We start from the raw sequence: 16,303 nt of genomic DNA, 5'->3' as shown, positions 1-16,303 counted from the left end.
GGGCTACAAAAATGGTGGAAGGTCTTAAGCATAAAACATATCAGGAAAGACTTCATGAACTCAATCTGTATAATCTGGAGGACAGAAGGAAAAGGGAGGACATGATCGGAACATTTAAATATGTTAAAGGGTTAAATAAGGTCCAGGAGGGAAGTGTTTTTCATAGGAAAGTGAACACAAGAACAAGGGGACATAATCTAAAGTTAGTTGGGGGAAAGATCAAAAGCAACATGAGTAAATATTATTTTACTGAAAGAGTAGTAGATGCTTGCAACAAACTCCCAGCAGACGTGGTGGATAAATCTACAGTAACTGAATTTAAACATGCCTGGGATAAACATATATCCATCCTAAGATAGAATACAGAAAATAGTATAAGGGCAGACTACATGGACCATGAGGTCTTTTTCTGCCGTCAGTCTTCTATGTTTCTATGTTTCTATGTAAAGAAGACCATCAGGCGTAACACCTGCAACTAAGAAAAGCAGTAGAAAAGCAGGAAAATTGTTGTTGATTGTTGTTGTTGATGATTGAATTGTTGTTGTTGTTGAAGCGTGGAACTCATTTCCGGACTCGGTAGTATCATTCCCTAACCCCCAACATTTTACCCTTAGACTGTCCACGGTTGACCTCTCCAGACTCCTAAGAGGTCAGTAAGGGGCGTGCATAAGTGCACTAGAGTGCCTTCCGACCCCTGTCCTATTGTCTCTCCTATATCCCATATATCTTCTCTTCTATCCCTATATCTTTCTTCTATTCTCTCATCAATTTATTTTATCCTATATTCTCTCTTCTATTCTTTCTCTAATTCTATTTCCTCGAAGGTGTCCTCTATTACCTTGATTGTGTATTATTGTGTATTGGACAAAATAAATAAAAAAAAATAAAAAAAATAAAAAAAAATAAAATAATTTTCAGGCTGACGGTTGTGCCTACAAAGCTATGACAAATCTGGACAGCATACTAAGAAGCAGAGATATCGCCCTGCCAACAAAAGTACCTATAGTTAAGGCTTACAACAGGTATAAATACAATATAAGAAAAAAAAACAATTAAAAAACATCACTAAAATCACATGTATTATAAAACCATATTTGCAACAATCAATCTTAATTCCAGGCCTTTGTTGTTTGTTGTGTTCATTGTTAATAATAAAATTGAACAGGTCCAAAGACAGGCTACAAAAAGGGTGGAAGGTCTTAAGCATAAGACGTATCAGGAAAGACTTAATGAACTCAATCTGTATAGTCTGGAGGACAGAAGGGAAACGGGGGACCTGATTTAAATATTTAAATATGTTAAAGGGTTAAATTCAGGAGGAAGTGTTTTTAATAGGAAAGTGAACACAAGAACAAGGGGACACAATCTGAAGTTAGTTGGGGGAAAGATGAGAAGCAACGTGAGAAAATATTATTTTATTGAAAGAATAGTAGATGCTTAGAACAAACTTCCAGCAGACGTGGTTGGTAAATCCACAGTAACTGAATTTAAACATGCCTGGGATAAACATATATCCATCATAGATAAAATACAGGAAATAGTATAAGGGCAGACTAGATGGACCAGGAGGTCTTTTTCTGCCGTCAATCTTCTATGTTTCCCTTAAAAGGAAAGTGAAGGTACTGTTTTGATCATGATTCACTTGCAGAGATGATTCACTTGCAGAGTGATAGCCAGGTGGCAGATAGGATTGGTTTTTCAGCATTCTCTCGGCTTGAGATGATGTCAGGAGAGGCAGGGGGATGATACTAAGCAGTGATGGGAAAAGCAGCTAGTTGGATGGGAATTTCTAAAAGGATGCCTGCACCCAAGGGGAAAATTGAGTGGATCAGTTGATCCAGCGTTGACTGTTCCTGCTTTGCCCCCACTCTTTTTCCATTAATTTGGCCAATAAGGAAGAGTTAATGATGACATATAGTCTTTCCAATACTTTTCCAGCCGAAGAGCTCATGGGATGGCCAGGCATCCAAACAGAAACTGGGTAGAGATGAGAACTTTGGTTGACTCACAATTTTCGAATTTTCTGTCAATCAATCACTCATTCAATCACTATTATCAAAAAGGTTGACTGTTTAATTTGCTTCATGCAATTAAACGTAAGAATATATATTACATGCAATTCAGAAAAGCAAGGGAATTTTGACTATCTCATCTCAGTCCGTTCATGTACACTAGACTGAAAATTCTGAGTCCCACAGTTGGAAGACTATGGGAGCTGTAGTCCAAAGGCACCAAATTGGGTTTTATCCAATAGATGCAACCCATTTACTTCAAAGTTTCTTTTAAAAGTCCTCCTAGCAAATCTATGAAGATATCCATAAGATAGATAAGCTTGTTCCATATTCCTGAGCAATGTGATTAATTCTGCCACGCACACAGTCTAGCGATACAGATATCATGGTTCCATTGTGAACTTTGAAAGAGGAACGAAGGCTAACACTGGTCCAGAGGCTACCTTCAGGTATGTGGCCCCCAATTTGTTGAGCAATTATGTTAAGAGGGGCATTATCGCTGATCTGCTGATTTAAAGTTACACGAAGCGTATTACATGAATGAATTAATTTTAAAGTGAACACAATGCTAGCAATTCCTCTTTCTGTAAACACAAAACATTTTTGGGCAAATTGTCCAGTCGATATTAAATAGATCTGTTTCTCGTAGGTTGAGACTGGTGCAAAATCCAAAACTTTGTTTCGGACAGCTCCCGTAGGCAACCTTATTACAGAGATCCTGGCTGACAATGCAGTGGAAATAGCAGATGGAAGCCAGAGGAGGCTGAGTGCACTAATTCCAGAGCTGTCTCCAAAATAACACACACTGGACTGTGCAGGAGAAAGGATTTCAAAGCTCATTAGATCCCCAGCACTGACTTTGGTGGCTCCAGAAACAGAGATGGAAGTATCTCTGTAATTGACACCAGATTTATAAACCCTCATCATTTCTGCATTAGTTCCATTTTTGTCCAGGTAAACAACCATATTGAATCCCTCGTGGACACAGATGTGACCCATGGAATAGAGAGCTTGCTGGAAAACAAATTTCACAACCCCCATTTCAGTAAACTTGATGGCTCTACCATCCTGAGATAAGGTTAGCATGTAAGAGTCAGAAAGAGAGACAAATTTAAAGGTTGGTTGGTAATTTGTCTGGTAGTGAACTGCAGCCATTACCTGTGCATTCATGGCTACTGCTCCCGTATCATGAGATAACCAAAACAAGCTGAGAGGGGTTTGGAGGCTATATATGTCTAAATCTTTACTTTGGTTGCAGAATTGATTAGGGCTCTTCAAAAATATCGAAAGAGTTTGGCTTGGCTCTACTTCTGCAGCACTACTCACGCTGGCACTTTGAAAAATTTTGCCTTCTGGTTGTTCGATACGAACTCCACTTAGTTCATAGGTTTCTTCACCGTCCTTGGATTTTAAGGAAAGGTGGAGGAAATTTCTGCAGTTATGCTTCACAGCAAAATTGAAATCAACCCATATTAAGCCATGGTCTTTGAACACCAAGCGGTCGTTTTCGAGAGTTCCCACACCACATCCTTGCTTTTCTTTGAACTCCAGGTTAAGCCCGGGGTAGATCTGAGATGAGCCAGGCAAGGGTAAAACTGAATCTGCAGCCCATGTCGCAGACAGGATGGCTAGAGCAGCTGTTGAACAAACCCTATCGTGAACAAGCGAACAAGGTAAAATCACTTCTCCGTCGTCACACACGAGACAAGCCTGGCATTCTTGCTGCTCTTTATTGAAGAAATATTCCTCTCCACAGAGTCCCAGAGCAGCCTCTTTTTCTGCCATTCCAAGACAGCGAAATCCTCCTATTTACAAGGAGAAAAGATAATTCAGTCGGAAGCCTGGTTTTATTTACCTGCAACCTGTTTTCTGTGATGAAATTTACACTAATTCAATCAGTCCAGAGGTGATATTCGGCCAGTTCAGACCGCTTCGGGCAAACCAGTAGTGGAAATTATGAGTAGTTAGAGGAGAACTAGCAAATACTGCTCCGAGTCTTCGGAGAGGGGTGGCATACAAATCTAAATAATAATAATAATAATAATAATAATAATAATAATAATAATAATAACAATAATAAATATATAATAATAATAATAATAATAATAATAATAATAATAATAATAATAATGAAACAATCGATCACATACTCAGCTGCTGCAAAAAGATCGCACAGACTGACTACAAGCATAGACATGATGCTGTGGCACAGATGATCCAATGAAACCTGTGCCGGAACTACCATTTACCAGTGGCAAAGAACTGGTGGGATCATAAGCCTGAAAAAGTGGTCAAAAATGAGCAAGCAAAACTACTGTGGGACTTCCGACTTCAGACTGACCGAATTCTGAAGCATAACACGCCAGACATCCTGATTGTGGAGGGAAAAAAAAGTATGGATCATCGACATCGCAATCCCAGGGGACAACAGAATTGAGGAGAAGCAGCTAGAGAAATTAGTGAAATACGAAGATCTAAAAATCGAGCTGCAACGACTCTGGCATAAGCCAGTGAAAGTCCCAGTGGTACTTGGCACGCTAGGCGCAGTGCCAAACGATCTCAGCGGACATTTGAAAACCATTGGAATTGACAAAATCTCCATCTGTCAATTGCAAAAGGCCGCTTTACTGGGATCGGCAAACATAATTCGCCGCTACATCACGCAGTCCTAGATGCTTGGGAAGCGCCCGACTGGTGATGAAATACGAAATCCAGCATAGTGATCTCGTTTGCTGTGTTGTACTGACATAATAATAATAATAATAATAATAATATTAATAATAATAATAATAATAATAATAATAATAATAATAATAATAATAATAATAAAATTAAAAAAATACCACCTGTGGCTGGTACCTGTCCTATGTTCTCTTTTTTGTAGCTCAGCTGATTCACATGGCAAAGTGGATTGCCACATCTCAGCTGAGCTAAACAAGAGCTCAGCTCACCTGTGCTGACACCAAGGGCGGTCTTTGAGTGTTGCGCGCAAAGCTCTCTCTCATAGAACCAGTAGGAAAAGATTTGGAATCCCACCGCTGAACCAGTCCCAAGTCAATGGATTCAATTCAAGAGGAGGCCCAACACCTTGTTATAACCAAGACAAATCAGTTCTGACCATCTGTGCTAGCAAAAACTTCAGAAGAGAAGGATTTAGGGGTAGTGATTTCTGACAGTCTCAAAATGGGTGAACAGTGCAGTCAGGCAGCAGGGAAAGCAAGTAGAATGCTTGGCTGCATAGCTAGAGGTATAACAAGCAGGAAAAGGGAGATTTTGATACCGCTGTATGGAGCGCTGGTGGGACCACCTTTGGAATACTGTGTTCAGTTCTGGAGACCTCACCTACAAAAAGATATTGATAAAATTGAACGGGTCCAAAGACAGGCTACAAAAATGGTGGAAGGTCTTAAGCATAAAACTTATCAGGAAAGACTCCATGATCTCAATCTGTATAGTCTGGAGGACAGAAGGGAAAGGGGGGACGTGATGGAAACATTTAAATATGCTAAGGGTTAAATAAGGTTCAGGAGAGAAGTGTTTTTAATGGGAAACTGAACACAAGAACAAGGGGGCACAATCTGAGGTTAGTTGGGGGAAAGATTAGAAGTAACGTGAGAAAATATTATTTTATTGAAGGAGTAATAGATGCTTGGGACAAACTTCCAGCAGACGTGGTTGGCAAATCCACAGTAACTGAATTTAAACATGCCTGGGATAAACATATATCCATCCTAAGATAAAATACAAGAAATAGTATAAGAGCAGACTAGATGGACCATGAGGTCTTTTTCTGCTGTCAATCTTCTATGTTTCTATCTGGAGTTCCATTGAAAACTAAAACTATGATATTTTTTTAGATATACTGTATACTGTAAACAAAAGACTATGAAACAAATAATGTTTTTGTCACTCGTTACCTGGTGTGTTCAAGCATTTCATCCTTTCTCCACAGATGCTTGGTAATTTCATACATTCATCTTTATCCTGCAAGGAACAGATTCAAATTCATATTCAAATCAGTGCCCCCCCCCAAAAAAAAACCCTGCACCTCTTACCGCTACACTAATAAACTTCCAACATGCTGGTTGTACATTCCAGGTTTGTTGGCCTTAAAGTTCAGTCTACCCGAAAAATACCAGATTGGAAAGGTCTCCATTAGATACACTAAATTAATTCTGTAGTACATTTCTAACATTATACACGTACCACTGCAGATATCATTTAAAAAAAAAAAAAAACATATTCAGTGCTACTGTTCTGTTATAATTTGAACAAAAGATGCAAATGATCTAATATCTTTCCAATAACTCTATAATTACGCTGCACCTTCGGGACGCGAAACGTATTTTGTTTAGTTTTTTATATTCCATAAATTTAAAATCAATTCTTATTCCTTTCGACTTCCTTTCTTATAATTCCTGTGAGACCTTAAAAGAGGCCTCACATTTACTCAAATTATTTCTTTTTTCCTTCACTACTTTACCTCTTTTAGACAAATGATAACAATTCTGGTTTTTCAAAGATGCTCCTAATACAAGGATCCCTCGTTTTTCGCAGTGGATGCGTTCCAAGACCACCCGTGAAAAAGAGTTTCCGTGAAGTAGAGGAAAGATATTTTTATGTATTTAATGAGAATTTGGACTTTTAAAACCCACCTTTTGCATTAAACGGTCACTCTATAATGTTTCTCAGCTGGAACTACATGCGATATCCTACCAGTTTCTTTAATAGAGTACAGTAGTGCTGTATTTTATGAATTTTTAATGGATTTAAAATTTTTAATGGATTTAATGGATTTAAGCCCCCTTTGAAAATTCGTGAAATAGCAAATCCGTGAAAGATGAACCATGAAGTAGCGAGGGATTACTGTATACGTATATGTCCCAAGACATAATGGATCATCTCACCAGTATGACAATATTTTATTTTATTTTATTTTATTTATTTATTATTTGGATTTGTATGCCGCCCCTCTCCGAAGACTCGGGGCGGCTCACAACAAGTGGAACAAATCATAAATAATCCGACTAAATTTAAAATATTTGAAGATTTAAAAAACCCCATATACTAACAGACACGCACACAATCATACCATGTATAAATTAAACATGCCCAGGGGGAGATGTTTCAGTTCCCCCATGCCTGACGGCAAAGGTGGGTTTTAAGGAGTTTACGGAAGGCAGGAAGAGTAGGGGCAGTTCTAATCTCCGGGGGGAGCTGGTTCCAGAGGGCCGGTGCCGCCACAGAGAAGGCTCTTCCCCTGGGGCCCGCCAACCAACATTGTTTAGTTGATGGGACCCAGAGAAGGCCCACTCTGTGGGACCTAATCGGTCGCTGGGATTCGTGCGGCAGGAGGCAGTCTCAGAGATATTCTGGTCCAATGCCATGAAGGACTTTAAAGGTCATAACCAACACTTTGAATTGTGACCGGAAACTGATCGGCAGCCAATGCAGACTGCGGAGTGATGGTGAAATATGGGCATACCTAGGTAAGCCCATGACTGCTCTCGCAGCTGCATTCTGCACGATCTGAAGTTTCCGAACACTTTTCAAAGGTAGCCCCATGTAGAGAGCATTACAGTAGTCGAACCTCGAGGTGATGAGGGCATGAGTGACTGTGAGCAATGAGTCCCGGTCCAGATAGGGCCGCAACTGGTGCACCAGGCGAACCTGGGCAAACGCCCCCCTCGCCACAGCTGAGAGGTGGTTTTCTAATGTGAGCTGTGGATCGAGGAGGACGACCAAGTTGCGGACCCTCTCTGAGGGGGTCAATAATTCCCCCCCCCCAGGGTAATGGACGGACAGGTGGGATTGTCCATGGGAGGCAAAACCCACAGCCACTCCGTCTTATCCGGGTTGAGTTTGAGTCTGTTGACACCCATCCAGGCCCCAACAGCCTCCAGGCACCGGCACATCACTTCCACCGCTTCGTTGACTGGGCATAGGGTGGAGATGTAGAGCTGGGTATCATCAGCATATTGATGATACCTCACCCCATGTCTTTGGATGATGTCCTTGGATGATCTCGCCCAGCGGTTTCATGTAGATGTTAAATACCTGGGGGAAGAGGACCGACCCCTGAGGCACCCCACAAGGGAGAGACCTAGGAGCCGACCTCTGACCCCCCACTAACACCGACTGCGACCGGCCAGAGAGGTAGGAGGAGAACCACTGGAGGACAGTGCCTCCCACTCCCAACCCCTCCACATCATTCATATTGGATTGTATAATGACCCAATGATAGCACTAAATCTTAAAGTATCTTTAGCCTCACAAAAGATGAACTTCGGATAGCGAGTAAAACTTTTTCCTCAATCCATGCTACCTTTGAGAATTTTGCTATATTTAGAGAAAAACTGAAGAAGAAAAACTTAGCTAAAATATTTGTGTTTGCTTCTATTCCTTACTTTGCTTCAAGTAAACCCAGCAATGTTTTGGAAGCTTGAATGGCAAGATTCATGGTCTTCTCAGAGCTGGCCATGCTGTGGGAGACACTTGTAGGTGAATAACATCTAGGAGATGCTTAGGAGAGGTTTCCATGCTCATGCATGCTAACGGAAACAAAATAGTTAAATGGAATCTATTGGCTAGCCATTTCATGGAGTTTCCAAATCTATTCTGAAAATAATTAGTTCAGACCTATTTTATCACACCACCTACTAGAAATCTATATCATATCACCAAAAAGATTAGCTAGAGCTTCCATAAATTGGATATTGAATTATCTTTTTCAACTGTTTCCTTATCACATATAAATATTCTTGAAGGTATCTGCAGGGAGTGGGAACAAGGTAGAGAAATGATATGTGGATTGTGATATGATGGCATAAGTTATCCTACATATTTACTTACTTGTGTCAGACCTCATTACATAACCATATCACTTACAATGCTTCATAACACATGTTGGCATTTCAATGTCGCTGCAGTTTGTTATCGATTCCCTTGTTAAATTCATTGCTTCAGAACATGCTCCAACATATTCAAGGCATAGAACTACTAGCAAATCTGACAACAAATCTTTTTCCTGACCATGAGTTTCTCATCCTGGAATATCTGCAGGATATATTGCTAACATATTAGCAATATACATATCTGTATTTTGGTTTTATATGTTTATATCTATAGATAAAAATAGAAAGAGAGAGAGAGATAGAGAGAGAGAGAGAGAGAGAGAGAGATGTAGCTATAGATATATAGATGTGTACACATGGATAGCTATAGCGATAGATAGATAGATAGATAGATAGATAGATAGATAGATAGATAGATAGATAGATAGATAGATAGATCGGTGGGTGGGTGGGTGGGTGGGTGGGTGGGTGGGTAGGCAGGCAGGCAGGCAGATAGGCAGGCAGGCAGGTAGGCAGGCAGGCAGGCAGGTAGGCAGGCAGGCAGGTAGGCAGGCAGGCAGGCAGGTAGGCAGGCAGGCAGGTAGGCAGGCAGGCAGGCAGGTAGGCAGGCAGGCAAGTAGGCAGGCAGGTAGGCCGGCAGACAGGCAGGCAGACAGGCAGGCAGGTAGGCAGGTAGATATAGATAGATACCGTGTTTCCCCGATAGTAAGACCCCCCCGATTGTAAGACATATGGGGGGTTTCAGGGGGGTCGGGTAATATAAGCCACACCCCGAAAGTAAAACATATGTCTTACTTTCAGGGAAACACGGGGGTATTGCCGGGGGGGCCGATGACGTCGCTTCCAAGCTCCCCGCGCGCCCCTTGCCTTCGCTCGCCGCGGCGCCACCGCCTCTTCCCCTGCCGAGGCTCAGCTGCAAGCGGCCAGCGAGGGGGGGGAAGGAGGGGGGGAAGGAGCGGGTTAGCCAGGGGCGCGCGGGCGGCAAACAGAATCCCCCCTTCCCAGCGCTGGGCGGTCGACACTTACTCCATCCCTTCCACTGCCTCTCGCCGACTTGCTTCTCTCCACCAGCCGCGGCCGCTCTCCGCCCTGGTCCCTGCAGCGCTCGCCTTCCCCGCGCGGCCGCCTCCGAGAGAGAGAGAGGGATGGGCGCTCGGCAAGCGGGCGGGTCCTAGTGCCGCTCGGTTCTTCACCCTCCTTTTCGGGGCGCTGGTTCATCTCCTGCGCGCACCAGCCAACGTCAGCCTCGAAGCAAACGATGACAAAAACAAACTGCCTACCGAGCGGGCTGAGAGAAGGAGCCCTTTTCTCCCTCCAGCTTTTGAAGTGCCTCGTCTCCTGTCCCCCACCTTTCTTGCGAAAAACGATAAACTACATCCCCCAGAATGGCCCACGTTGCCGGCGGTGACGTATTTTCATTGCGACAGGGGAAGAGGCGGTGGCGCTGCCCACATCACATCACGCGGGGAAGAAGAATTGGGGGCTCCCTGCAAGATGAGCAGCCAGAATCAGCACAGCCGAAAGGTGAGTGGCGCGGTCAGGCGCCCTCCTTCGCCCGCCTCCTTTCCGGCAGCTCCCCATGCCCGAAGACGAGCTGGCCCCGGTGCCCGGGACAATATAAGACATACCCCCAAAGTAAGACACAGTGGGGCCTTTGGGGGTAAAAAAAAAGTAAGACACTGCCTTACTATCGGGGAAACACGGTAGATGTTAGTATCTATAAATACCTATAAATACCTATAGCTATAGCTATATAGACATATATAGCAGATAGACAGACAGACAGACAACTTTTGGGGTGATGTTATGGTGGTGAAAATGAGAAACCGATCTCTATACTGCCAAATGATTTGTATATGTAAGTACACACACCACACACACACACACACACACACACATATACACACACATATACATACATACATAGATACAATACATATGTACTGTATTTCTGGTGGCATTTTCTACCTTAAGATTATGTCTATGTATCCACCTACCTTTGAATGGGTGAGGAAAAAATCTCCCAAAATACATACACATACTTGACTTACAACCATTCGTGGAAAGTTGCAAGAGCACTGAAAAAAGTGAGTTACAATTATTCCTCGCACTTAGAACTACTGCACCAATCCTGGGATCATGCAACTAACATGTATTTAACATAGTTGCAGCATCCCAGGTCATTTAATTGACATTTTCAACCTTCCCAATGGACTTTTACCAAATGAAGTCGATGGGAAAAGTCAAATTAGCTGAACGACCATGAGTCACTGAATAACTGCAATGATTTGATTAACAACTGTGGAATAAAGGGGACTTGGTTCAAAACATTTGGAAAATTAAATTTTATTATTTTTTTAAAGAATATTATACTTCTCCTTACCAAAACCCCCCAATTAATGTAACTCAAACTACAAATGTTTAAAAATAAAATAAAACAGCAGTTATTCATGGTGCAAATGTATGGTTTTAATTATATGGTTTCAAAGAAGTGTTGAATTATTCATCTTTACTTACTGGAAGGCCACATTGTCAAACAGAAAATAGTGTATCTGCCTTGAACCAGGAAAAGTCCTAGAACTATAATGGCAAACCTATGGCATGCATGCTGGAGGTGTATGTGTGCCGTTGCCCCAGCACAGCTGGCTGTTTGTTGGGTTTCTGAAGCATGCATGTGCACCAGCCAGCTGTTTGTTGGGTTCAGTTCACATGACTGTCCACTTAGCATATGTATTGCAGAGATAAGTCTATAGCAGTGATTGCGAACCAATGGCACAGGTACTGCAAGTGGCACGCAGAGCTATATCTGCTGGCGCCTGAGCCATTGCCCTAGCTCAGCTCCAACATGCATATGTATGCCGACCGGGTGATTTTTGGCTTGCACAGAGGCTCTGGGAGGGCGCTGTTGGCTTCCAGAGAGCCTCTGAGGGGATGGGGGCGGGCGTTTTTACCCTCCCCTGGTTCCAGGGAAGCCTTTGGAGCCTGGAGAGGGCAAAACACAAGCTATTGTGCCCAACTCCGAGTCTTTGGAGAGGGGTGGCCTACAAATCTAATTAATAATAATAATAATAATAATAATAATAATAATAATAATAACTGTGCATTAACTGTGTTGCAAAAGAACTAACCTAGTGGTGGTGAACCTTTTTTCCCTCAGGTGCCGAAAGAGTGTGGTCGTGGGCTATCGCACATGCACAAGTGCCCACATCCATAATTCAATGCCTGTGGAGAGTGAAAACAGCTTCCCCTGCTCCCCAGAGGTCCTCTGGAGACTGGAAACGGTCTGTTTCCCAATTTCTGGTGGGCCCAGTAGGCTCGTGTTTCACCCTCCCTAGGCTCCAAAGGCTTCCCTCAAGCTGGGGGAGGGTAAAAGTGCCCTTCCCCGTTCTCCCAGAGGCTCTCTGGAAGCCAAAAACGCCCTCACAGAGACTCTGTGTGAGTCAAAAATTAGCTGGCTGGCACACACATGCCCACTGGAGCTAGGGCAATGACTCGCATGCCAGCAGATATGGCCAGCCCCATAGGTTCTCAACAAAAGATAGTGAATCTCCAGATCTATGTTGGTCAAAATTTGCATTCACTTTATTTTGCTAAGACTTAGCCCAATTCCAGCACCTTTCTTTCACAATTTCTATTTTTACCTCCCCCCACTCATTCTTTTCTTCTGAGCCCACATGTAGAGAAATACCAGATACAGTGGCACCTCTACTTAAGAACTTAATTTGTTCTGTGACCAGGTTCTTAAGTAGAAACGTTCTTAAGTAGAAGCAATTTTTCCCATAGGAATCAATGTAAAACCAAATAATGCCTGCAAACCCATTAGGAAAGAAATAAAAGCTCGGAATTTGGGTGGGAGGAGGAGGAAGAAGAAGAGGAGGAGGAGCATCACTGCTGAAGGAAGAAGGTGAGGTGAGGAGAATCAAAAAAATCCAAAACTTTAAGGCTTAAAAAAAAAGAGGGACTGAGGCAGCAAAGAGGAGCATGCATCTCCCATACACCCGGTGCGAGGCTGCGTCCCATACACTGCGCCAGAGAGAGAAACCCAGGGGAAATGGCAGGAAACTGCCGCTCTCAGATTTCCTGGGAAATTTTTCCGGACTCAGGTTCTTAAGTAGAAAATGGTTCTTAAGTAGAGGCAAAAAAATCTTGAACACCCGGTTCTTATCTAGAAAACTTCTTAAGTAGAGGCGTTCTTAAGTAGAGGTACCACTGTATTTGGATTTTATCACTTTTCAGAATCCCACAGTGACCCATAACTAACATTGACTAACAACAGCAACTTACCAATACTGTAAATATTGCTAATGTCATCTGCTGAGAGAGCAGATGCTTTTGAAAGTTGTGCAAACAATACGTAATCTAAGTCAAATTTCAAAGTATACACATCTACATATTCGTGTGAAATGCATATAGGACAAACTTGACCATTAATCCTAAAACAACTACTATTTAAATTTAAAATATTATAATAATAGCTCACCTGGCATATTCGATCTGCATTTGCAGAACATTCCAACAGCTGAAAAAAGCCAGCAGGACACAAGGTACATTTTTCACATTGTGATGGTGTCTTCTGAAAATTGCAAAATTCATCACTTTCGCAAAAGCCACATTCCACTAAGGTTTCTCCAATATCAATCATTTTTGTATCCACATTTAGTTTATGCCCAGAATAGGACTTCTGGAGATGATTTCTGACTTCCTTCTGCAGGTTTTGAAGGTTAGCCTCAAAGTAATGGTTGATGTCCTCTTGCAAACCCTTAAATGACATTTGCTTCACTGTGTCAAAAAGCATTCCGTATTGAACTTTGATCAGATCCATTTGTTCACACATCTTTCTTTGTTGAATAATAATTCCCTGCTGCTGAGTAACCAATGCATTCTGCTGCTCTTCACGTTTTTGCTGTAAATCCACAATGGTTGCCTGCTGACTTTTTAGCATTTCAACGAACTTTTCTTGGCCTTTCGTAAGCTGCAGTTGGAGTACCAGTGCACCCTCAGATGGAACTTCATTACCTCCTAACACACAAACAATTCAGCATTAAAACATGCACAGCTTCTCTCACTGGTTTCATTTACCATAATGCCTTCAATCTTCTTATAAAATATCCTAATTTCAATCCTAAATTCCCATAGTAGGCTGGTGTAGCAAATTCAGATATTGGCATATTGTAATATTGATGCTGTACTAAATAATTTTGCAGCATGTGGGAGTCCATTAAGTCAACATAATGTTTGCTAAGAGTCTCTTCAAATTCAGAGGTGGCTTTATCCAGCCTCACCAACTTTTTTTGACTTGCCTGTTTTCAAAAACCTCCATTGCAGGGGTGTCAAACCTGCTACGTATCACAACTTTTCCCCCTTCGCTAAACCAGATGTGGGCATGGCCAGAGTGTGATGCAACCACCACCAAAATTGGAAAATGGAATTTACACCTACTAACCTTCATATTGTAAACTTGATAACGAAAGTGGCAGAAATGAATATGTTGACTATGCACATTAAAGATAGAGAATACACAATCTTTTATAAAATTTGGGATAAATGATATACGGTAATTGGAAAGGGGAAAAGGAAAAAACTGGAAATAAATAGTCCTTATTTTATATAGCAAAGGAGAAATATACTAAGACAATATCCAAAACCTTTTTTCCTTAACCCAGACATGCTATAAATGTATATACAGTAATCTAAAATTGTTTTGGATTAGAATTTTAAGATTTAATTAATGATGTTTTTAGGATTAGAATTTTAAGATTTAGTTAATGATGGTAACATTTGAATTTTTCTTTTTTTTTCTTTTTTAAAATAGTTTGATGATAGTTCTAGAACTGAAAAGTATAATCTGTATACTTTTATTATTCCCTTTAGTTCTCAAGAAACATAGAGACAACCTGTTAAGAGAGCATGAAAAACTTTAATATGGGAAACTGCTAAGTATTAAATTGTTCATCTACAAAATATAATAAGAAAGGAAAGAAAGAGCATGATGTCTCTCTAATGTTTGATGTTCTTTTTATTTATTTATTTTATTTTTTCTGTTTTTCTGTTTTGTTCTTTTTCTGTGCAGTGCAGTCAGGCGGTAGGGAAAGCAAGTAGGGTGCTTGGCTGCATAGCTAGAGGTATAACAAACAGGAAGAGGGAGATTATGATCCCGCTATATAGAGTGCTGGTGAGACGACATTTGGAATACTGTGTTCAGTTCTGGAGACCTCACCTACAAAAAGATATTGACGAAATTGAACGGGTCCAAAGACGGGCTACAAGAATGGTGGAAGGTCTTAAGCATAAAATGTATCAGGAAAGACTTAATGAACTCAATCTGTATAGTCTGGAGGACAGAAGGAAAAGGGGGGGACATGATCGAAACATTTAAATATGTCAAAGGGTTAAATAAGGTCCAGGAGGGAAGTGTTTTTAATAGGAAAGTGAACACAAGAACAAGGGGACCCAATCTGAAGTTAGTTGGGGGAAAGATCAAAAGCAACATGAGAAAATATTATTTTACTGAAAGAGTAGTAGATCCTTGGAACAAACTTCCAGCAGACGTGGTTGGTAAATCCACAGTAACTGAATTTAAACATGCCTGGGATAAACATATATCCATTGTAAGATAAAATACAGGAAATAGTATAAGGGCAGACTAGATGGACCATGAGGTCTTTTTCTGTCGTCAGTCTTCTATGTTTCTATGTTTCTTTTCTATTCTTTCTTAGATATATTTTACTATGAGTATCTCCTCTATAACCTTCATCATGTATTTTACTATGTATATACCTACTAAAACCCTCATTGTGTATTGGGCTGGCTGGATTGTAGGCTAATTTAGAGTTGGCCACAACTGCCTGTAGCTGCCACCATAACTATGCTGTGAAGGTTTTATGGGTGATGTGAGGGTTACAAAGGTTTGCAGATGGTGGATGCAAACAGTTCCAGAATTCCAATTGCAGATTGTGAAGATATGCGCCCTATGCGCTGATTAGTTCCAACTGCCTGCTGAGAGGTTGAAGAAGGGAAGGCATAATTCAATGGAAACTTTAAAATTCACTGACATATAAATATGAGATCTGTACAACCAGCCCACATGTGTTCCACATAGTCCAGTGCAGAAGAAATCTTCTCCAATCTTTAGGCCAAACAAACTTTCAGAAACAAAGTACAGTATTTTATGTTCTGAATGCAGAATTTTATAACTTTTACTGCAAGGTCAATGAATTTGGTACCCTCTAATGTTTTGGAAAATATCTCCAGATCCCTTTTACCCAAATCTAATATGAACCCGAGTCTAATATTTACCAGAGTCTATTTTATTTATTCGTTATATTTTATTTATTTATTTTGTCCAATACACAGTGAGGGTTTTAGTGGGTATATATCTATATACACATAGTAAAATACACGATGAAGGTTATAGAGAGATACTCATAGTAAAATATA

At 41.2% G+C, this 16,303-nt stretch overlaps 1 protein-coding gene across 1 annotated transcript; it reads right to left on the bottom strand.

Annotated features, from left to right (window-relative positions):
- Positions 1 to 1,506: 1,506 nt before the first annotated feature.
- LOC139152904 (uncharacterized) lies at positions 1,507 to 13,872 on the bottom strand. The gene is made up of 3 exons (XM_070726277.1): positions 13,347 to 13,872; positions 5,930 to 5,996; positions 1,507 to 3,817 (listed from the first exon to the last, which is right to left on the bottom strand). The coding sequence occupies exons 1-3, from the start codon at positions 13,806 to 13,808 to the stop codon at positions 2,304 to 2,306; spliced, it is 2,043 nt and encodes a 680-aa protein (XP_070582378.1). The 5' UTR covers positions 13,809 to 13,872; the 3' UTR covers positions 1,507 to 2,303.
- Positions 13,873 to 16,303: the final 2,431 nt, after the last annotated feature.

The sequence above is a fragment of the Erythrolamprus reginae genome, chromosome Z, assembly GCF_031021105.1.
Source record: "Erythrolamprus reginae isolate rEryReg1 chromosome Z, rEryReg1.hap1, whole genome shotgun sequence".
Lineage (NCBI taxonomy): Eukaryota > Metazoa > Chordata > Lepidosauria > Squamata > Dipsadidae > Erythrolamprus > Erythrolamprus reginae.
Note: the sequence above shows the minus strand (reverse complement) of the source record. Positions and strands in the feature narration are given on the sequence as shown.

What these genes read in the sequence shown, in the direction of transcription:
- LOC139152904 (XM_070726277.1), bottom strand. Translation starts at nt 13,808, where the DNA reads ATGCTAAAAAGTCAGCAGGCAACCATTGTGGATTTACAGCAAAAACGT. An exon ending in ATGCAGATCGAATATGCCAG is followed by an intron (nt 5,997 to 13,346) that starts GTGAGCTATTAT and finishes TGTTCCTTGCAG; the next exon opens with GATAAAGATGAATGTATGAA. An exon ending in GAAATGCTTGAACACACCAG is followed by an intron (nt 3,818 to 5,929) that starts GTAACGAGTGAC and finishes CCTTGTAAATAG; the next exon opens with GAGGATTTCGCTGTCTTGGA.